This window comes from Oncorhynchus mykiss, chromosome 28 (assembly GCF_013265735.2).
Source record: "Oncorhynchus mykiss isolate Arlee chromosome 28, USDA_OmykA_1.1, whole genome shotgun sequence".
Lineage (NCBI taxonomy): Eukaryota > Metazoa > Chordata > Actinopteri > Salmoniformes > Salmonidae > Oncorhynchus > Oncorhynchus mykiss.
In genome coordinates this window covers 24,110,149-24,133,743 of record NC_048592.1, presented here as the reverse complement: position 1 = coordinate 24,133,743, position 23,595 = coordinate 24,110,149, and the positions used below count along the sequence as shown (strand labels likewise).

The 23,595-nt window shown below is 41.0% G+C and overlaps 1 protein-coding gene across 6 annotated transcripts in view; it reads right to left on the bottom strand.

The window, feature by feature from the left end:
* Positions 1-23,595, bottom strand: part of LOC110508774 (WD repeat-containing protein 37) — a 35,958-nt gene that overhangs the window by 3,284 nt on the left and 9,079 nt on the right. For 2 of the 6 annotated variants that reach the window (XR_005040296.1, XM_036967045.1), the window contains exons 1-15: positions 22,615-22,817; positions 21,575-21,747; positions 17,248-17,344; positions 17,000-17,095; positions 16,747-16,811; positions 15,440-15,463; positions 12,671-12,806; positions 11,908-11,979; positions 9,171-9,215; positions 8,976-9,052; positions 8,638-8,875; positions 8,164-8,305; positions 6,739-6,873; positions 6,396-6,510; positions 212-358 (exon numbers count right to left, since the gene is read on the bottom strand). Coding sequence is in view for 5 of the 6 variants with exons in the window: in XM_036967045.1 (XP_036822940.1) it covers positions 227-358; positions 6,396-6,510; positions 6,739-6,873; positions 8,164-8,305; positions 8,638-8,875; positions 8,976-9,052; positions 9,171-9,215; positions 11,908-11,979; positions 12,671-12,806; positions 15,440-15,463; positions 16,747-16,811; positions 17,000-17,095; positions 17,248-17,344; positions 21,575-21,712 (1,512 nt within the window). In the remaining variant the exon portion in view is untranslated. Of the gene's footprint in view, positions 1-211; positions 359-6,395; positions 6,511-6,738; positions 6,874-8,163; positions 8,306-8,637; positions 8,876-8,975; positions 9,053-9,170; positions 9,216-11,907; positions 11,980-12,670; positions 12,807-15,439; positions 15,464-16,746; positions 16,812-16,999; positions 17,096-17,247; positions 17,345-21,574; positions 21,748-22,614; positions 22,819-23,595 lie in introns of those variants that run through there. The other 4 variants (XM_036967047.1, XM_036967046.1, XM_036967048.1 and 1 more) reach the window with 4 other exon arrangements.

Below are 23,595 nucleotides of genomic sequence, written 5' to 3'. Positions count from 1 at the left end.
TGTAAATCACATCCCCCTTTCAGATATGTATAGAAAAGAGAAGTAATGTCAAAAATATATAAATATATACAGTTGCAAACACAGAGGCGGTTTCGCAGGCACAAGCCTAGTCCTGAAGTATAAAACACCTTCTATGGAAATTCCCCATTGAGTCTAGGACTAGGCGACCCAACAAAAAAACATAAGATAGTGAGTGAGGGGGAAAACAAACCTGTCTGGGCTGGGCTCACTTCTCCTGCAGCAGAGCTGGGATGTTGATGTTCCATCCAATGGCCTGCCTATCAAAGCCACAGCTGAAGAGGTTACAGGAGGAGTTGTCCTCACACCAGGCTGAACAGCACACCATGCGCCGGTGGCCCTGTGAAGCAACAGCCACATTAGTACACTAAAGGGTATACTGCAAAGCAGGATCAATGAGTTAGCCAGTTACCTTTGATAAACAACCAGAAATAAATATCGATTTTCTGGTTCATTAAGCTAAACGTACATTACCAGTCAAAAGTTTGGACACCTACTCATTCATGCGTTTTTCTTTATTTTTACTATTTTCTACATTGTAGAATAATAGCAAAGACATCAAAACTATGAAATAACACATATGGAATCATGTAGTAACCAAAAAAAGTGTTAAACAAAACAAAATATGTTTAAGAATCTTCAAAGTAGCCACACATTGCCTTGACAGCGTTGCACACACTTGGTGTTCTGTCAACCAGCATCACCTGGAATGCTTTCCCAACAGTTTTGAAGGAGTTCCCACATATGTTGAGCACCTGTTGGCTGCTTTTCCTTGACTCTGTGGTCCAACTCATCCCAAACCATCTCAATTGGGTTGAGGTCGAATGATTGTGGAGGCCAGGTCATCTGATACAGCACTCCATCACTCTCCTTGTTAGCCAAATAACCCTTACACAGCCTGGAGGTGTGTTGGGTCATTATCCTGTTGAAAAAACAAATGATAGTCCCACTAAGCGCAAACCAGATGGGATGGCGTATTGCTGCAGCCATGCTGGTTAAGTGTGCTTTTTTAAATAGATTTTTTATTTCACCTTTATTTAACCAGGTATGCTCGTTGAGACAAGTTCTCATTTACAACTGCGACCTGGCCAAGATAAAGCAAAGCAGTGCGACACAAACAACAACAGAGTTACAAATGAAATAAATAAGCGTACAGTCAATAACACAATAGAAAAAAGAAAGTCTATATACAGTGCGTGCAAATGGCGTGAGGTGGTAAGGCAATAAATAGGCCATAGTAGCAAGTAATAACAATTTAGCAAATTAACACTGGAGTGATAGATGTACAGATGATGATGTGCAAGTAGAAATACTGGTGTGCAAAAGAGCAGAAAAGTAAATAAATACAATATGGGGATAAGGTAGGTAGATTAGATGGGCTATTTACAGATGGACTATGTACAGCTGCAGCGATCGGTTAGCTGCTCGGATAGCTGATTTTTAAAGTTAGTAAGGGAAATATAAATCTCCAGCTTCAGCGATTTTTGCAATTCCTTCCAGTTATTGGCAGCAGAGAACTGTAAGAAAAGGCGGCCACATAGGTGTTGGGGATGACCAGTGAGATATACCTGCTGGAGCGCATGCTATGGGTGGGTGTTATGTGCTATGGGTGGGTGTTATCGTGACCAGTGAGCTGAGATAAGGCAGAGCTTTACCTAGCAAAGACTTAGATGACCTGGAGCCAGTGGGTCTGGCGACGAATATCTAGCGAGGGCCAGCCGACTAGAGCATACAGGTCGCAGTGGTGGGTGGTATATGGGGTTTTGGTGACAAAACGGATGGCACTGTGATAGACTGCATCCAATTTGCTGAGCAGAGTGTTGGAGTCTATTTTGTAAATGACATCACCGAAGTCGAGGATCGGTAGGATAGTCAGTTTGTTTTACTAGGGTATGTTTGGCGGCATGAGTGAAGGAGGATTTGTTGCGAAATAGAAAGCCAATTCTAGATTTAATTTTGGATTGGAGATGCTTAATGTGAGTCTGGAAGGAGAGTTTACAGTCTAGCCAGACACCTAGGTATTTCTAGTTGTCCACATATTCTAAGTCAGAACCGTCCAGAGTGGTGATGCTAGTCGGGCGGGCAGGCACAGGCAGTGAACGGTTGAAAAGCATGCATTTAGTTTTACTAGCATTAAGGAGGCCACAGAAGGAGTGTTGTATGGCATTGAAGCTCGTCTGGAGGTTAGTTAACAGTGTCCAAAGAAGGGCCAGATGTATACAGAATGGTGTCGTCTGCGTAGATGTGGATCAGGGAATCACCCGCAGCAAGAGCGACATCATTGATATGTACAGAGAAAAGAGTCAGCCTGAGAATTGAACCCTGTGGTACCCCCATAGAGACTGCCAGAGGTCCGGACAACAGGCCCTCCGATTTGACACACTGAACTCTGTCTGAGAAGTAGTTGGTGAACAAGGCGAGGCAGTCATTTGAGAAACCAAGGCTGTTGAGTCTGCCGATAAAAATATGGTGATTGACAGAGTCAAAATCCTTGGCCAGGTCGATGAAGACGGCTGCATAGTACAATATTTTATCGATGGCAGTTATGATATCATTTTGTACCTTGAGCGTGGCTGAGGTGCACCCGTGACCAGCTCGGAAACTGGATTGCACAGCAGAGAAGGTACAGTGGGATTTTAAATGGTCAGTAATCTGTTTATTAACTTCGCTTTCGAAGACTTTCGAAAGGCATGGCAGGATAGATATAGGTCTATAACAGTTTAGGTCTAGAGTGTCACCCCCTTTGAAGAGGAGGATGACCGCGGCAGCGTTCCAATCTTTAGGGATCTTGAACGATACGAAAGAGAGGTTGAACAGACTGGTAATAGGGGTTGCAACATTGGCGGTGGATAATTTTAGAAAGAGAGGGTCCAGATTGTCTAGCCTAGCTGATTTGTATGGGTCCAGGTTTTGCAGATCTTTCAGAACATCTGCTATCTGGATTTGGGTGAAGGAGAAGCTGGGAGGCTTGGGCAAGTAGGGTGGGTTCGGATCTGTTGGCCGGGGTTGGGGTAGCCAGATGGAAAGCATGGCCAGCCGTAGAGAAATGCTTTTCGAAATTCTCGATTATCGTGGATTTATCGGTGGTGACAGTGTTACCTAGCCTCAGTGCAGTGGGCAGCTGGGAGGAGGTGCTCTTGTTTTCCATGGACTTTACAGTGTCCCACAACTTTTGGGAGTTTAAGCTACAGGAGGCAAATTTCTGTTTGAAAAAGCTAGCCTTTGCTTTCCTGACTGACTGCGTGTATTGGTTGCCGACTTCCCTGAACAGATGCATATCGCGGGGAATATTCAATGCTATTGCAGTCCACCACAGGATGTTTTTGTGCTGGTCGAGGGCAGTCAGGTCTGGAGTGAACCAAGAGCTATATCTGTTCTTAGTTCTACATTTTTTGAAAGGGGCATGCTTATTTAAGATGGTGAGGAAATTACTTTTAAAGATGACCAGGCATCCTTGACTGTCAAGATGAGGTCAATATCCTTCCAGGATACCAGGGTCAGGTCGATTTAGGGAGCGTTTGACATTGATGAGAAGTGGTCATTTGACCGCGGACCCATAGCGGATGCAGGCAATGAGGCAGTGATCGCTGAGATCCTGATTGAAAACAGCAGAGGTGTTTTTGGAGGGCAAGTTGGTCAGGATAATATCCATGAGGGTACCCATGTTAACAGATTTAGGGTTGTACCTGGTGGGTTCCTTGATAATTTGTGTGAGATTGAGGGCATCTATCTTAGATTACAGGACTGCCGGGGTGTTAAGCATATCCCAGTTTAGGTCACCTAAAAGAACGAACTCTGAAGATAGATGAGGGGCAATCAATTCCCATCTGGTGTCTAAGGCATAGCTGGGAGCTGAGGGGGGTCTATAACAGGTGGCAACAGTGAGAGACTTATTTCTGGAGAGATTAATTTTTTTAATTAGAAGCTTGAACTGTTTGGGCATAGACCTGGAAAGTATGACAGAACTTTGCAAGCTATCTCTGCAGCAGATTGCAACTGCCTTCCTAAGCCAGGATTCAGACACGGCAAGGACATCAGGGTTGGCGGAGTGTGCTATAGCACAGTGAGTAAAACAAACCTAGGGAGGAGGCTTCTGATGTTAACATGCATGAAACCAAGGCTTTTTCGGTTATAGAAGTCAACAAATGAGAGTGCCTGGGGACACGCAGGGCCCGGGTTAACCTCCATATCACCCCAGGAACAGAGGAGGAGTAGGATGAGGGTACGGCTAAAGGCTATCAAAACTGGTCGTCTAGTGCGTTGGGGACAGAGAATAAAAGGAGCATATTTCTGGACGTGGTAGAATAGATTCAGGGCATAATGTACAGACAGGGGTATGGTGGGGTGCGGGTACAGTGGAGGAAAACCCAGGCATTTTGTGACGATAAGAGAGGTTGCATCTCTGGACGTACTAGTTATACTGGGTGAGGTCACCGCATGTGTGGGAGGTGAGACAAAGGAGGTATCTGAGGCATGTTGAGTGGGACTAGGGGCTCCGTAGTTAACAAAAAACAATGATAACTATCCTAAACAACAATATACATACAAGGCATATTGACATTTGAGAGAGACATAAAGCGAGGCATAAAGCAATCACAGGTGTTGATTGGGAGAGCTAGCTAAGACAACGGCTAAGACAACAGCAGCTAATCAGCTAAGACAATAACAACAGGTAAAATGACGATGAATGGGCAGAGAGGGTCAGTTAACTACACATAGGGCCTGAGTTCGAGGCTGGGGTCGACAGATGAACAAAAATTAATTCTAAATAAATCACAGACAGTGTCACCAACAAAGCGCCACCACACCAAAACACCTCCTCCATGCTTCAACGATGGGAACCACACATGCGGAGATCATCTGTTCACCTCAAATTTGGACTGAGACCAAAAGGACAGATTTTCCACCAGTCTAATCTCCATTGCTCATGTTTCTTGGTCCAAGCAAGTGTCTTCTTCTTATTGGTGTCCTTTAGTAGGAGTTTCTTTGCAGCAATTCAACCATGAAGGCCTGATTCTCCTCTAAACAGTTGATGTTGAGAAGTGTCTGTTACTTGAACTCTGAAGCATTTATTTGGGCTGCAATTTCTGAGGCTGGTAACTCTAATGAACTTATCCTCTGCATCAGAGGTAACTCTGGGTCTTCCTTTCCTGTGGCGGTGCTCATGAGAGCCGGTTTCATCATAGCACTTAACGGTTTTTGCAACTGCAAAAGTTCTTTACATTTTCCAGATTGACTGACCTTCATGTCTTAAAGTAATGATGGACTGTCATTTATCTTTGCTTATTAGAGCTGTTCTTGCCATAATATGGACTTGGTCTTTTACCAAATAGGTAAATATATCTTCTATATACCAACCCTACCTTGTCACAACACAACTGATTGGCTCAAATGCATTAAGGAGGAAAGAAATTCCACAAATTAACAAGGCACACCTGTTAATAGAAATCCATTCCAGGTGACAACCTCATGAAGCTGTTTGAGAGAACGCCAAGAGTGTGCAAAGCTGTCATCAAGACAAAGGGTGGCTACTTTGAAGAATCTCAAATATAAAATGTTTGATTTGTTTGTTTAACACTTTTTTGGTTACTACATGATTCCATGTGTTATTTCAAAGTTTTGATATCTTCACAAAATTCTACAATGTTGAAAATAGTAAAAAATAAAGAAAATCCCTGGAATGCATAGGTGTGTCAAAACTTGACTGGTACTGTATATACACACAGTGTTCAAAACATTAGGAACAACCCCGAAATATTGAGTTGCACACCCCTTTTTTGGGGAGGGCCTCAGCCTCAATTCGTTGGGGCATGGACTCTACAAGGTGTCGAAAGAGTTCAACAGGGATGCCTATGCGTACTCCAATTCTTCCCACAGTTGTGTCACGTTGGCTGGATGTCCTTTGGGAGGTGGACCATTCTTGATAAACATGGAAAACTGTTGAGTGTAAAACCCAGCAGCGTTACAGTTCTTGACACACTCAAACCAGTGTACCTGGCACTTACTACCATACGCCGCTCAAAAGCAGTTAAATATTTTGTCTTGCCCATTCACCCTCAATAAAGTTAGCTGGCTAACCACTTGATCCTACTTAGTAGTATATGCCTAAGGGTCTTATTCACCAGGAAGTAAACTGGTCGAAACATGGAGGGACCTTTCTGAATTTGTCCAATAAAATCTGCTTGTTTTTTTTGTCAACATTTTTGGTTACGGTGCAAAAGATTTTGCTACGTTGTAAGCTAATGAATATGATCCTGACTTATTATGTGCTATGATATAAATATCCAGCCCAATCTATAGATCAGTAAAACCACTACAGATGCAGATTACACTGGAAATGTATGTATTTGCTGCCTCTGTGTGTTGGTGCAGGTTACCTGTCTGTTGCTGTGTGGGAGTCGAGCTAGCCGCACTCCTGACATGTCAAACAGCCGAACTTGTCGATTGTCGTGAGGGAGAGCAATGATTCTTTGGCTCACCGACACGCTTATCCTGTAAGAAGTAGTTCAAACTACAGTAAACGGTTAGGCTTCAAAACACGCATTTTTATTGAACCTTCTAAAAACTAAATTCCCAGTAACATATTTAGATTAGTTGGCTCACTGACATGCTCATCCTGAAAGGGGTTAAAAAAATATAATATAAATTCTTAAATACCAGTCTTGACAGGTTCAAACCAATACTTGCCTACTATCTCAATTTGAAAGTCCTCGCTCTCACCTATTGACTGCAGAGTCTGTGCGGATTGTTGCTATGGGTGACCTCATGTTCTTGAGGTCCCAGACCTTGACGGTGCGATCGTCACTCCCAGACACCACATTGTCCCCCACAGTGAACACTGCTGATGTCACCGTGCTGGAGACGCATGACATGGCGGAAGAGAGTCATTCAAAACAGTTATTCACATGCTTTCCTTGCTCTTTGGGGCTTAGGCCAGATTACTGGAAAGCACTTAGTGAGAACTGTTGACGTTAAAAGTGCTTTATGAAATGAATGAGATTGAAGTTGACTGAATCAACCACACACTGATGTTATCCTAGTGAAGGAACCCTGACAACTAATATCCTAGGAAATGTTGACACTTAATAGTATTACAGTTAGCTAGGGTTGCAAAGGGAGGGTTTATTAGCAGAAACTTTCTAAGTTTACCAATAACAGAATTTTGGTAACTTTCAAGAACTTTATGTAATTTACAACAAGACATCTAGTGGCCCTTTTGGGTAATTCAGATTATCACAGGTGTCTAATTATATCTGACCCTTTGTGTGGCCTTATCACATTTAAATATATGAAATAATTAAATAAAATGATTTTAAAAAATTGAATGACAAAACTGTAAAACATTATCCTAAATATAAACCAACTTATTGAATATCATTGGTGTTTAATATTTTTTATTTAACTAGGCAAGGGTTTTTTATAGGCAAAGGTTTCAGCATGAAATATCTTTCTTTTTTATTTATTTTACTATGTCGGTATGTATTTGTTGTCAATGTTTTGGCGCCAAACTGGAGGCAGTTGCGAAGAAAAGTCAATAGTTGCAGTTAATTGAAAAATAATGCCATTGTTGATGAGATGCTTTTTTCATGAATTAGGCCATTTCCTCTTGAACCATATGGTCACAATCTTCTAGAAACTCATTAACAATATGGATACAGGTTACTAAAGTTAGCATAGATTGCCATCTATTATCTGTTAATTACCCAAATTACAGAAGAATCTGGTAACTTTGGTACATTTCCAGTAGCTTTGCAACCCTAGATACAGTAGATTTGCAGTATGAGAGGAATACCTAGATATTTACTACAACACACGGATGCTGTCTTGGTAGGAATATTTGAGGCCTGAAGGTCACCAGCTACTTCATCCACTTGACTGACTCATGTATCACAGTATCATTTGTTCTGGATACTAATGGCTGATTAGCTGTGCCCTCATCCGCTACTGTTGGCAGACCAAATCAACCCCCTGTAATCTAAACAGACACATTGATAATGACTGCAAATTAATGTCTAATTAATGTCATTCATATGGGTGGCGAGATGCTTTTTGCATGAATTTTGTAGGGGTGCTAGTGACAGACTGAAAGAGTGGATGAGGGGTCTCTGAGGTCCCACAGGAAGGTGGTGTGTGTGTGCAACTCACTCGGTGTGTCCCTGGAACACGTTGACAGAGTGGATGGAGGGGTCTCTGAAGTCCCACAGACGGAAGGTGGTGTCTCTGGACGAGGTGACCACCAGACGCTGGGTGGGGTGGGTGCAGCAATGGGTCAGCTCCTGGTCGTGGCCTGCGCCCGCACACACACAGAGGTGAGGTAGAGACATACAACAGAGCAAAAAACTGTTGTAGAGTCCTCTTAAGGGACCATTGATTATGATTGAAAAGTGATCAGAGGCTCAATGGCAGACATACAACGCCAGAAAACAACCTACATCTAATGATTACTCTACAGACACTTACACCACACATTAAGGGGTGGTTTCCCATAGACATGTTAACCCTATTCCTGGACTAAAGAGCATTTTCAATAGATATTCTCCATTGCGCTTGCTTTTTAGTCCAGAACTAGGCTTAATCTGTGTCCCAGAAATCGTCCCTAAGAGAACGGCTGGTTCGTACCAGTGAGTGAGTGGACGAGCTCAGAAGTCTCCACATCATACAGGTTGGCAGCCCGGTCCCAGGAGGCAGTAACCACCTGCTTGCCCCCCACCAGCCAGTCTGCAGCGATGACAACCCCCTGGTGGCTCCTGAGGGTAGTGGAAGCCATGCGGATGGAGGGACACTCGTTAGGGCCCTCACCGTCCCCGTCAGCCTCGTCCTTATCTGAGAAGTCTATGTCGTCGTCACAGGGCGTCTGCTATGGAATCGGAGACAGACACACACACAGAGATCAGCATTTAGAACTAGACATCTGTAGATGCAGTGGGTTATAAGAGATATGGTTTTGAGTTGCTTACACTGATGTCGGCTACAGGCTGTGGGGTGGGTAGCTGCACCATGTACCTCCAGATATGGGCTGTCTGGTCACCAGACGCTGTGGACAGAGCAGAAAGAGCCCTCAAACACCTCCAAACCAATAGACATCTGAACATACAATGGACTAAAATGTTTTTTCTGACCATTTTGGACATTGAGCATAATGTAAGAGCCACCTGTAAGAGCCATCTGTTCCGTGGGATGGAACTTGATAGAGTTAACTGGAAAGAGAAAACATAGGAGGTATTAGCCTCCACAATAAAAAACTTTGGGCCCATCCCAAATCGCACCCTATTCCGTATTTGTATTTATTAGGGTTCCCCAAGGCAGCAGCTACTCTTCCTGGGGTCCAAACACACCAAAGCAACCACAATACATATACAACAACAGATAAAACAGTGAACTATGTTTGTACTGAATGAGCTAAAGATAAAACAGTACACCATATAACATTGCTACACCACCACATGTCCACAACACAAAATATTCAATACCACCATAGAACAATATCACAGTATGTGCATATGCATGTGTCTGTACCTTTTTATGTGTCTCTTCACAGTCCATGTTGTTCCATAAGGTGTATTTTTACCTGTTTTCAAAATCTGATTCTACTGCTTGCATCAGTTACCTGATGTGGAATAGAGTTCCATGTAGTCATGGCTCTATGTGGAACTTTGCACCTCCCATAGTCTGTTCTGGACTTCTGGTGGCATGTCTTGTGGAGTATGCATGAGTGTCTGAGCTGTGTGCTAGTAGTTTAAAACAGACAGCTCAGCACATTCAGCTTGTCAACACCTCTTACAAAAACAAGTAATGATGAAGTCAATCTCTCCTCCACTTTGAGCCATGAGAGATTGACATGCATGTCATTAATGTTAGCTCTGCGTGAACTTTTAAGGGCCAGCCGTGCTGCCCTGTTCTGAGCCAACTGCAATTTTCCCAAGTCCCTCTTTGTGGCACCTGACCACACGACTGAACACTACTCTAGGTGCGACAAAACTAGGGCCTGTAGGACCTGCCTTGTTGATAGTGTTGTTGAGAAGGCAGAGCAGTGTTTTGTTATGGCTAGATTTCTCCCCATCTTAGCTACTGTTGTATCAATATGTTTTGACCATGACAGTTTACAATCCAGGGTTACTCCAAGCAATTTAGTCAACTCAACTTGCTCAATTTCCACATTATTCATTACGAGACACAGTTGAGGTTTAGGCTTTAGTGAATGATTTGTCCCAAATACAATGCTTTTAGTTTTTGAAATATTTAGGACAAGCTTATTCCTTGCTACCCATTCCGAAACTAACTGCAGTCCTTTGTTAAGTGATGCAGTCACTTGGTTAAGGGCACTGTTGAAGTAGTGCACTTGCAAGTAAGTATTTCACGGTAAGGTCTACACTTGTATTCGGCGCATGTGACAAATAAAGTTTGATTTTATTTGAGTCATCATCATCACACACTGTCCTTACTCAAAGCCAGTCATTAGTAAAGATTTTAAAAAGCAAGGGGCCTAAACAGCTACCCCGGGGAATTCCTGATTCTACCTGGATTATGTTTGAGAGGCTTCCATTAAAGAACACCCTCTGTGTTCTGTTAGAAAAGTAACTCTTTATCCACATTATAGCAGGGGGTGTAACGTCACATATGTGTTTCCAGCAGCAGACTATGATCAATAATGTCAAAAGCTGACTAACAAAAGTCTAACAAGACAGCCCCCACAATCATTTATCATCAATTTCTCTCAGCCAATCATCAGTCATATGTAAGTGCTGTGCTTGTTGGGTGTCCTTCTCTTTAAGTGTGCTGAAAGTCTGTTGTCAATTTGTTTACTGTGAAATAGCATTGTATCTGGTCAAACACCATTTTTTACAGAAGTTTACTAAGGGTTGGTAACAGGCTGATTGGTCGGCTATTTGAGCCAGTAAAGGGGGCTTTACTATTCTTGGGTAGCGGAATGACTTTAGCTTCCCTCCAGGCCTGAGGGCACACACTTTCTAGTAGGCTTATATTGAAGATGTGGCAAACAAGAGTGGCAATATCGTCTGCTATTATCCTCAGTAAATGTACGTCCAGATTGTCAGACCCGGGTGGCTTGTCATTGTTGATAGACAACAAAAAAAATTCACCTCTTCCACACTGACTTTCAAAATTCCAAAGTACAATTCTTGTCTTTCATAATTTGGTCAGATATACTTGGACGTGTAGTGTCAGCGTTTGCTGCTGGCATATAATCCGTAAATTTGCTTTTCTTGCCAATTAAAAAGTAATTAAAGTAGTTGGCAATATCATTGGGTTTTGTTATGAATTAACCATCTGACTCAATGAATGATGGAGCCGAGTTGGCTTTTTCCCCAAAAAAATTCATTTAAGGTGGTCCAAAGCTTTTTTTTACTATCATTCATCTTTGTTTCATAGTATAGTTATTTTTTCTTATTATTTCGTTTAGTCACATGATTTCTTAATTTGTGGTACACTACTTTTTACCAGGGCCCCATAGTGCTCTGGTCAAAAGTATTGCACTATATAGGGAATTGGGTGCCATTTTGGATTCTAAATAGGGTGCCATTTCAAATCAAATCTTATTGGTCACATACAGATGGTTAGCAGATGTTAATGCGAGTGTAGCGAAATGCTTGTGCTTCTAGTTCTGACCATGCAGTAATATCTAACAAGTAATCTAACCTAACAATTTCACAACAACTACCTTATACACAAGGAATGAATCCTGGGGTAACAATGTAAGAAATAACATATAAATAAATAAAATACTGCATAGTTTCCTAGGAACGCGAAGCGAGGTGGCCATCTCTGTCGGCGCCGGAAGTAAACATTTGGGACGGTCTCTATGAATCATTTAGACCAGTCACTTTCTTCATGACTCCACAAAGCATGGATTAAATAAAAACAGTATTTTACCTGATCCTGCATGACCCACATACTTCAGGAGGCACTTCCCAGTCTCAATGCTCCATAGCATGGCACTGTGATCTGTGGACAGACACGTGGTGTACACACACAGTGGCTTAGAACAGTAGGCCACGCTAGTTTCACACTGTAATCCTTTGAGAGTCTCAAATGGCACCCTATTTCCAATATAAAGCATAACTTTTGACCAGTAGCACTATGGGCCCTGGTCAAAAGTATTGCACTAAATAGGGAATAGGGTGCCATTTGGGATACAGTTCATGATTAATTCAGCTCGCACTACCATCATACTGTAACCATTCCAAATTACATTTGCCCCCTCTTAGCGTATTAAAAGCACAATAAGCTCTCCGGTCTGAAGGCAATCATTACTAGACCTTATGATCGCTTTATCACAACCTTAACACAGACATGTTGACAGTTAAATGGATTGAATATTAAACCAAAGTCTGCAGTGAATTTTAAAGCCCTGTTAGGCTGTGACTCACTAACATTATTGTTAGTCTTGGGCCAGGAGGACAATAAGGCCAGCAGCCAAGACATTGGGAAGCACTGTAGCTAGCTAGGCTTGCAAAATTCTAGCTTGCAAAAACTTGACAGATTTTCCAGAAATACTGGTGGGAGTTTATGTTTCTCCTACTTATTTCCTCCTGATTCCAGGAACCTTACATCTGGGATTTCTATAAAACCAGGGAATTAACTGGAATTTTGCAACCCTACCACAATGGCATTGGGATGTACTGTAGCGATCTACCTGCCGAAGCTGTGCCCAGCACCACGGGCTGTGTCCTGGTGACACTCAGGTCCCATATGCCATCCCTGTGACCTACATACTCCTTAACCAGCTGGCACACGGCTCTGGACGTGGTGGCTTTAAAACTGGAGACGATCTGAAGGGCAGCAGACAGGAGATGGTGTTAACACACAGGTGAATGAAGAGGAGGAAGCATAAATGGAAGCAGGGAGGGACAGCAGCACTGGGTGGGTGGGGGTCACAGGGTCATTAGGGTTCCAAACAGTTAGCATGATACCTCTGCGATGGCTAAGAAGCTTAGGTTTTTAGGCTACGTCCAAAAATAGTGCACAATATTAGCGAATAGGGTGCCAGTTGGGACACAATGATCATTATTTATTTATTCACATCACCTCAGTATCATGTTGGGGACACAATCAATATGCAGCATTAATCAAAACTCCTTTTAAATGCAAAGCTGTGAAAGAAATAAGAGGGGATAAAGAACATATTAAGCAATATAAGGTTAAATAAAACAAAAAGACTTCAAATAATAATAGCGAAATGATTATCATCAGTCAGTATCCATGTTTACATCTAAAATGGAAATAAAACAAGTTGGACTTTGGAGTGGCAGGTGTTTGAAACAAACCACTAAATAAGTTCCCACTGTAAAAGCAGGAGGGCATAAAGTAGCAGGTCAGTTATCTCACCAAAATAATTCAACAACATACATAAACAGGGCTGCAAAACTCTAATAACTTTCCCAAAAATGCCCAGGTGTCCCAGAAATCCCAGTTGAAAGATTCCCAGAATCAACAGGGAATAACCAAGAAATCCAAAATCCTCAAAACAGATGTCTGGAAAACCAGAATATTGCAACCACATACAAAAAACATAAAATCATCCTTGAGAACATTATGGAAAATAAAGTGTAAATTCAACCCTATGTGAACTTACAGTAAACATATAGGTCTAGTAACAGCATAATGGCATGATAGAATACCAAAATGTTACCCAAAACTTTGATTTGTTAAGTTGCAGGTAGTTTTCAGCGATTGGTAAACCAGGGGTTGTTTGTAAGCACAGAACAAGCTAGCAGCACAGCAGCCTATCCACACATAGCAGCAGCAGCTCTGTGTCTCAAGGCTGCACAGATAAAACATCTGCAGATACAATAGCTGAGGGTCTCTCTTAAATAGCACCCTATTTCCTAAATAATGCACTACATTTGACCAGAGCCATTTGGGACGCCCCCTGAGGCTTTGGTGCGAGATACATGCGATGGTGTAATACAAAATAAATGAATATCAAATCAGTTGAAAAAAAACATTTCAGGACTAACATACATATAGACATTCTAAATGTTCCCAGGTGTGATTTAATAGACAGTTCCTATGAAACAGGATAAGTCACATGCATTTTAAAAGGTGTGCATAAACTATTCAGTCGTGAATGGAGGCCCTAGGAAAGATAGCAGTTCAGTTTATACTCAAAGAGCTGTTAAGGATTACAGAACCAATTTAGACATAACACTGGCGTTACGCTATATTTAACCATTAGGCAACAGGCAATAGGTAGTGTGTTAGATTCTGCAAAACATCGTTAAATCAGTAGGTAGGAAACTGGCCAAATATCTATGGCTCCCTGACCCAGTTTATGGGCTATAGCCTATTCAGACAGTGAATCATCTGCAATGAGCATATCAAATGGTTGCTTGTTTTACATCAGTAAATCATCAGCATTCCAAGAAAGGATTAGTGTTTGCTTGAGGCCTTCCAAGAGGCATTTCTGAAAATGACATATATATCATAAATGTTTTAACATAGAATGCAATGAATGCATGGTTTAATAGCATACATTGAACAGAGCAAGCCGTCAGCCTAACTTATTATTTGTAATGTTTCAAAATAATAATAATAATAATAATAATAATAGCCATTTAGCAAACGCTTTTATCCAAAGGGCCTTACAGTTACGCATGTATACATTTTACGTACAGGTGGTCCCAGGAATCGAACCCACTATCCTGGTGTTGCAAGCACCATGCTCTATCAACTGAGCTATAGAGGAATACTACTTCAAAGAAGAGTCTAATTGCAGTAACTGTGGTAGGTTTTTTCTACTAAATGACTCAAATGTAAATGATAGAAAGAGCACAATATCATCGGTCATTGCACTGACTGGGATACAAAAAAAGGCCCACAAATGCCGTTTCACCTAAAAACCGTTAGTCATTAAAGGGATACTGCGAGATTCTGGCAATGCTACAGGAAGTCTACAGGTATGCTAGCGTATGCTACTGTATCTGTAATCATTGCGCTAATGCTAGTTAGCACTGAATCTACCTCAACTTACTTCATACTGCACGCAAAGACAAAATGCCAGAATCTCAGAGTATCCCTTTAAGACATTGAAGCTCAAGACATTTCACAGAGATCTTGTCAAACTTTCGGCCTTCAGCTTGGAAATCCAATTGAAATGCATTCTAGTGAATGCAGAAACAAACAAAAAACGAAATGCGTAGCCTTAATTGCTTAGAAAGCTTTAGTTAGTTAGATATCAATTGGTGTCTTTAATAAGTCTCACTGAAATTAGTCTGGAAAACAACAAGTCATACATTTCAATCACCAAGTGTCTTGGGAATGGTGCATCACCCCCATGGCTGGGCTGCTCATGCATAGCGGTGGGGGGACACAGGGGACATGAAGAACCTGTTACCCATGAGTCTCTACCCCACACCTCCGCAATGTTTCCCACAGTGAAGGTGAGAAGAGGTCCATCACCTACTTTGCCATGGAAAGAATGTGAGTGCTATGACACAGGTAAAAGATTTTTTTAAAAATGAATAAATTGACAATATCACCACTTTCATATCTCCTGTTCAATGAAAACTTCACATACAGTACAAACCTAAAGTGATTGTATTTCAAATATATCCTTACATCTATTTCCTCAAAAATAAATAGTGTGTTTTTGTGTTTCAATTGTGTTCTATTGTGTTTCAATAGAACAGTGGGCTTTGTTCCCTCTAAGTCACCCCTTTGCCAAAATAATTATTGTAATAGAGAACAACTAAATTGTAAGTAGTGCTGAGCGATTAGTGTAAAAAGAATCACGTTTTTTGATTTTGATCATGTTTTTTTTAAACATTAAATGCACTATGTATTATGTGGGTTGAATGCTGTAACAGAATAAAGTCTCATGATGGTAGTGACTGCCAATTACTGATTATCACCTAATAACCATCATTTATTTACATTACTTATCTTTAATAAAATGTTTAAGTTGTTGTGTATATTACATTTGATGACTTTATTCATTTCTTCCAAGTAATCATCGCTCTAGAGCTGCCTATACTGTCTGACAAAATCACTATTTTAGTAGTTCTTCAAAGTAAATAAGGCTTACTTTTATAACTGCTGAGTAACAACTAAGAATCACTTAAATCATGTATTAGGACATACCTCACAAAGCAACTGCACTATCCCTTAGGATCACACATTCTGTCCCTTCTCTCTCCATGTCTGCCCCACACTAACCTAACGTAACAGGCGTAAAAGAAACACAGACCGGACAAGTAGGCGTGCAATGGATTATGGGCATTGCAGTTTATTACCATATTTTCTGAGCTAAACTATGTAGAATATTGGCCTGTTGCAAACTACATTTCTCTACTTAATTGCAGTTTGGGCTTGATGTGATCTCTACAGAAATTGCACAATGCACGCATTGAGCTCACAGAAAAAAACTGAAAGAAATCAAATTAAAATAATTTCACCAACTTGAGTCAATTAGTTGTTTTAAAACCCCCAAAATAACCGACATTTCAGTTAAATCGCTCAGCACTAGTTGTAGGTACTCAACAATAGTAACCCTTTTCTTTTAAACATCAGGACAAGTAACCGAAAGGTTGCAAGTTCATATCCCCGAGCTGACAAGGTACAAATCTGTCGTTCTGCCCCTGAACAGGCAGTTAACCCACCGTTCCTAGGCCGTCATTGAAAATAAGAATTTGTTCTTAACTGACTTGCCTAGTTAAATAAAGGTAAAATAAAATAAAAATGCAAGTCAGAGAGAAATATAAGGCATTTTACCTTGCTTGTAGATGCCTTATAAGTGGTCTTCAGTTTTTGTGAAAGTTGACTTGTGCTATGACTTGCTGTGAGTAAAGAGAGAGCACATTATGAGAACAGAATAAGAAGTCAGAAGTCTCTAATCAAAATATTGTGGATCCCTATCTAATTTTCTTAATTTGGCATTAAGGCCCATCACAGCAGTATTAACATGTGTTGAACAGAAATAATGCTAAACTTTCTAATGTCAAAGGAAATTCTACTGTCTATAAACCTTTTGTTTTAAGTGCCCCCTTTGTCAAATCTCCCCCATCGATGGTTTGTCCTTCAGCTGTCAAACGATCGTTCAGTGTTTCAATCTCTCTACGCACTGCAAATTAATAGAAATGGGATTATCAAACATATCAATCAAGACATTTTCACATATGGTTAGTGGTGTACACAGAGTGACATCCATTCCAATGATGACCACACATAAAAAGCTATAGAAATGTTATGCACCAATTCGTGTGCTATACTTACACTCAATGTTTTCAATGTAGAGGTTTTCAAACTCCCTCTCAATCTGGCCAAACAGGTCCAGAAGATTGCTTCTCAAAGACAATGGCAATTTGGAATCCTGCAGATGCATAAATGGGGGAGAAATTGATAATATTAATATTTTTGGTAAAATAAGAAAGAAATAACAGAATAATTCACCCTTTGGTTTATAATGAGAGCAAGACTTCAAATTCAAAATGTGTGGGCCCCAGTGCTATAACAACAAAATATTTAGCATAATATTCCTGCAAGACGACACTGAAAAGGTTATCATTTAATACCCCAATAGGGGTTACAGTCCCCTTAGCACTATTAAATGATAACCTTTTCAGTATATATAGATTTTTTTTAAATATATATATATATATATATATATATATATACACACACACATATACACAGTGCCTTGCGAAAGTATTCGGCCCCCTTGAACTTTGCAAACTTTTGCCACATTTCAGGCTTCAAACATAAAGATATAAAACTGTATTTTTTTTGTGAAGAATCAACAACAAGTGGGACACAATAATGTAGTGGAACGACATTTATTGGATATTTCAAACTTTTTTAACAAATCAAAAACTGAAAAATTGGGCGTGCAAAATTATTCAGCCCCTTTACTTTCAGTGCAGCAATCTCTCTCCAGAAGTTCAGTGAGGATCTCTGAATGATCCAATGTTGACCTAAATGACTAATGATGATAAATACAATCCACCTGTGTGTAATCAAGTCTCCGTATAAATGCACCTGCACTGTGATAGTCTCAGAAGTCCGTCAAAAGCGCAGAGCATCATGAAGAACAAGGAACACACCAGGCAGGTCCGAGATACTGTTGTGAAGATGTTTAAAGCCGGATTTGGATACAAAAATATTTCCCAAGCTTTAAACATCCCAAGGAGCACTGTGCAAGCGATAATATTGAAATGGAAGGAGTATCAGACCACTGCAAATCTACCAAGACCTGGCCGTCCCTCTAAACTTTCAGCTCATACAAGGAGAAGACTGGTCAGAGATGCAGCCAAGAGGCCCATGATCACTCTGGATGAACTGCAGAGATCTACAGCTGAGGAGGGAGACTCTGTCCATAGGACAACAATCAGTCGTATATTGCACAAATCTGGCCTTAATGGAAGAGTGGCAAGAAGAAAGCCATTTCTTAAAGATATCCATAAAAAGTGTTGTTTAAAGTTTGCCACAAGCCACCTGGGAGACACACCAAACATCTGGAAGAAGGTACTCTGGTCAGATGAAACCAAAATTGAACTTTTTGGCAACAATGCAAAACGTTATGTTTGGCGTAAAAGCAACACAGCTCATCACCCTGAACACACCATCCCCACTGTCAAACATGGTGGCAGCATCATGGTTTGGGCCTGCTTTTCTTCAGCAGGGACAGGGAAGATGGTTAAAATTGATGGGAAGATGGATGAAGCCAAATACAGGACCATTCTGGAAGAAAACCTGATGGAGTCTGCAAAAGACCTGAGACTGGGACGGAGATTTGTCTTCCAACAAGACAATGATCCAAAACATAAAGCAAAATCTACAATGGAATGGTTCAAAAATAAACATATCCAGGTGTTAGAATGGCCAAGTCAAAGTCCAGACCTGAATTCAATCGAGAATCTGTGGAAAGAACTGAAAACTGCTGTTCACAAATGCTCTCCATCCAACCTCACTGAGCTCGAGCTGTTTTGCAAGGAGGAATGGGAAAAAATTTCAGTCTCTCGATGTGCAAAACTGATAGAGACATACCCCAAGCGACTTACAGCTGTAATCGCAGCAAAAGGTGGCGCTACAAAGTATTAACTTAAGGGGGCTGAATAATTTTGCACGCCCAATTTTTCAGTTTTTGATTTGTTAAAAAAGTTTGAAATATCCAATAAATGTCGTTCCACTTCATGATTGTGTCCCACTTGTTGTTGATTCTTCACAAAAAAATACAGTTTTATATCTTTGTTTGAAGCCTGAAATGTGGCAAAAGGTCGCAAAGTTCAAGGGGGCCGAATACTTTCGCAAGGCACTGTATATGCACACATATAGACAAGCTTTTAAATGGATAGTAATTGGCTCAATGATTGGAAGTCTATGGGAACAGCTAGCATGTCATTGCGCTAATAGCAATGGAGAGATTTGCAATACTGAAAACAGATTTTCTGGATAGGAGCACAGAACATGTTGAATCAAGCTTGCTGTACTTCTGGATTTTTCCGCAGAGTCAGATGAACTTGCAGACACCATTTTTATGTCTCAGTGTCCAGTATGAAAAAAGTTAGAGGTAGTTTTGCGAACCATTGCTAACTAGCGTTAGCGTAGATACCCGTAGATGGTCATTACACTAGCGCAAACTGCACGCAGACATAAAAATGATATATTGGAGTTCATTGGACTCCGAGGAAGTAGTTAATGAGCCTTATTGCCAAAATCCCTTTAATAGAATTGAATGTTTTGGCAAGGGGAAAGGAACTGCATAGTGTGTGAATGAACCTAGGGAGAGAGAACACTACATTACACCTAAACTATTTAGTATGCTATTGAGAAGGTAATCTACATATTTTTTTTTTGTTGCCCTTTTTCTCCCCAATTTCGTGGTATCCAATTGGTAGTTACAGTCTTGTCTCATCGCTGCAACTCCCGTACGGACTCAGGAGAGGTGAAGGTCGAGAGCCGTGCGTCCTCCGAAACACAACCCTGCCCAGCCGCACTGCTTCTTGACACAATGCCCACTTAACCCGGAAGCCAGCCGCACCAATGTGTCGGAAGAAACACTGTACACCTGGCGACCATGTTAGAGTGCACCGCGCACGGCCCGCCACAAGAGTCGCTAGTGCGCGATGGGACAAGGACATCCCTGCCGGCCAAACACTCCCCTAAACCGGACGACGCTGGGCCAATTGTGCGCCACCCCATGGGTCTCCCGGTCACGGCCGGCTGCGACAGAGCCTGGACTTGAACCCAGAATCTCTAGTGGCACAGCCTTAGACCACTGCGCCACTCGAGAGGCCGGTACTCTACATTCTGGCACAGCTGCAGTGTTTCTGAACACCTAACTTACCTCAGGTTTCAAATGGTGACGCAGATTATCAGCAGAGTTAGACTTATCAAAGTAGCCAGAGTAAAAACAAAAGTTGGATTAAGTGGTTTGCCCCATGTCCCGAATAATTTAAGAGAAAGATGAATTATTCCTCTGAAGTAACGCTACATGCTACCACAATAATATGCAGAAAAAAGCTGAAAACATACACTACTATGAAAAAGACATACTGACAAAGGCAAGTGGCATTTTACAGTTGATCCCCATAGTTATCTGGGCATCCCCTTAATTATTGTCTGGGCATGCCTTTAATGATCAGACATAGAATTTATCTTAATCTGTTTGTTCAGTGTTGGAGTGTAGAAAGTCTGAAGACAATTAAGCAATAAAGCCCAAGAAGGTGTGGTATATGGCCAATATACCACGTCTAAGGGCTGTTCTTAAGCTCAAAGCGGAGTGCCTGGATACAGCCCTTAGCCGTGGTATATTGGCCATATACCACAAACCCACAAGGTGCCTTTTTGCTATTGTAAACTGGTTACCAATGAAATTAGAGCAGAAAAAAATGTACGTTTTGTCATACCCGTGGTATATACCACAGCTGTCAGCCAATCAGCATTCAGAGCTCGAACCAGACCGTTTATAATAGCTAACATAGAACTAAGATAATTGAATAAACAATTCCACAAAAATACCTACATTAACTTACTACTTGGATTACAACTGTTTGCTAAATCAATGTTAGGCTAATTTATATTTTATGATAGGGGAAGTATATTTTGGCTGTTGTATATCATGTAGTCTGATGTATCATTCAACTGAATATGTTCTGTTCTTATAACTGCATCCATACACTTTATATCATATAATTGACTTAACTAAGTGATGTTGAAATAGATTAGCTTGAGTCCACTTGCATCACTTGATCAGGGACAGAAGAGCACACATTGATTCTGATGGTTAAACAGCACAACAGCATTTCATGCTCTCTAAACTGATGGATCACAGTGTAAAGGGATTAGGCCTATTTTAGACTAGTGAACCTATTGGTTCAAACGACAGGGCCATTAGTGCACCCAAGATAAGAACACAACTACCACAGACATGTGGATTGCCTCATTCTATTCTATACAATTTTGCAATCTGACAAGGATATCCTAGTTTGTGTTCAGATAGGAAAATCTCTAGTCATGATGACAACATTCAGACAGATAAAAGCAAATGAAAACTCTACTAATCTGTGTATTGTTCTCATGCCCCCCCCAGCCCAGTCCTCACCTGTCCCTCCAACATCTCCCTCTGTAAACCTGTGCGCTCCTGCTCTGTGCTGTTGGTCCGGCGGATGGACAGGCTGTGGGACTTGCGCTTCTGCTTGGCCTGGCGAGAAGCTGCACTGCTTCCACTTTCGACAGGCATCCCTACTCATAGACTCCCAACCTTCCTATGTGAAACTGTAAAGGAGGAAGCAAAGTACATGGTTAAAATGATTAGCCATATTAGTTCGGAGCTATTCCAGAGGTCTTTACACAAGGCCATACCTATACATACTAAGAGTGTCTTCCTTAGTCAGTATGGCCAAAGATTGTGGTATATACTGTTGCCTTTGGAGATGTTCAGGTACACATACCCCACATGCAAACAGTATTTATCATATTCTCATTCATATCTTTACAGCTCCCAGGGGCATCATCATTGATTTAAAGAGGACATCTTGAGGACTCTGAGCATGTCTGATAGGTACTGGAGTCATCATAAAATAAATGGAATAGCTAAAACATTAGATTAACTTCATATCATGACTGATAATAACTATGTGATGTCCACATGTCAATATTGGAATTATGTTGCCCTTGAAGGGGTGTGTGAAGGACTGATGTCAGGCAAGAAAACGTTCAACGAATGTGACACAATACATCCTATCAAACGTTACTGCAAGTTAACAATTACTGTTGAAGATGAACCTAAAATAAAATCCCTGTCAAGCCACCCTGCCTGATCCCCTAGTAAGAACGTAGTTATAACCAGACTAGCTAGCTGTCAAACTACCTAGCTAGCTAGTTATGACGCGAAATAACTCATGCTACCCATCTGACAAATGTTCATTGATATTACTGAGGTGACAGAACGAAGACTGTCTATTATCTAGCTATTTTGAACAAAATGTACACCCCAATTGACAACTACAAAAAATAGCTACGGCGACCTACAACGACGCTAACTAGTTAACTGAATTGACGTACCGAGCTAGTTAGTGAGCTAGCGAACTCGCTAGCAGAGAACCGTGCACATACAATAGAATAAAAAATACATATACTTACAATACTAGAAATCCAGATATTTGTTCCAAGTCGCTCTGAAATTTATTCTGCCATGAACCCATTTGCCATTATCTACGACAAACAAATATTTATACTTGTTGACGTCTAGCTTCCCTTCTTTTGACAGTTTATGCAGCTACCCACTATCAAACAGATAGCAGCTAACTGACTGGCCGTTTCATCCGGGCCACCGAAGGAAGTTACGCCTAGTTCCGGGTTCATTGCCCAAATTTTTGTTTTCAACACCCCCTTTGGACAAACCCCATGAGTCAAGTAGGACCACAATATTTTTCTCATTCACACAAGCTATGATTTTCCTAAAATTGTAGATATATCTATTTTTTCATCACACTGGAATTAACAGACAGCGTAAGATAGTAAATTATTCACATTTATTTTTAATAATCATTTTTAATAAAGCACCAGTTTATAAATTTGATCACTTCCCCCACTGCAGTGTACACAGTAGAATAAACTCACATTTGTTGAGAGGACTTAACTGTTACCGTGTGTGCAGCTTCATCTTCTTTGTTTCTAGCTACACCAAAGCAATACAATTGATACATTCTAGGAGTTAAGGCAATACGTTCCATTTACAGTTTACAATTCAAGTACACTTCACTTGAATGCGCTTTGAGATTATTTATCACAATTGGTAGCCACAGCAATTGGAAGCTTTGACAGTGGGTGTTCATGTAAGTGACACAGAAGTAAAACTACCACTAAAATTGCTGGCTGATACCTTGTGGTGAATTGAGGTTTGTGCTCCACTACGCAGCTTTCCAAAACCAGGAATGTCACTTGTGTCACTCATTACCTCAATATGATGAAAGATAATTCAGAAAAGGGCAAACATTTATTTTCAGATTTACTCCAGTGAAAAGTATACAATTCTGACAGAAGCTGGATTACACTGAAAACCGCGCCAACCTCATCGATCAATGCCTTTATCTGTGATCGTTTGTTCCGGACATTCTCTTG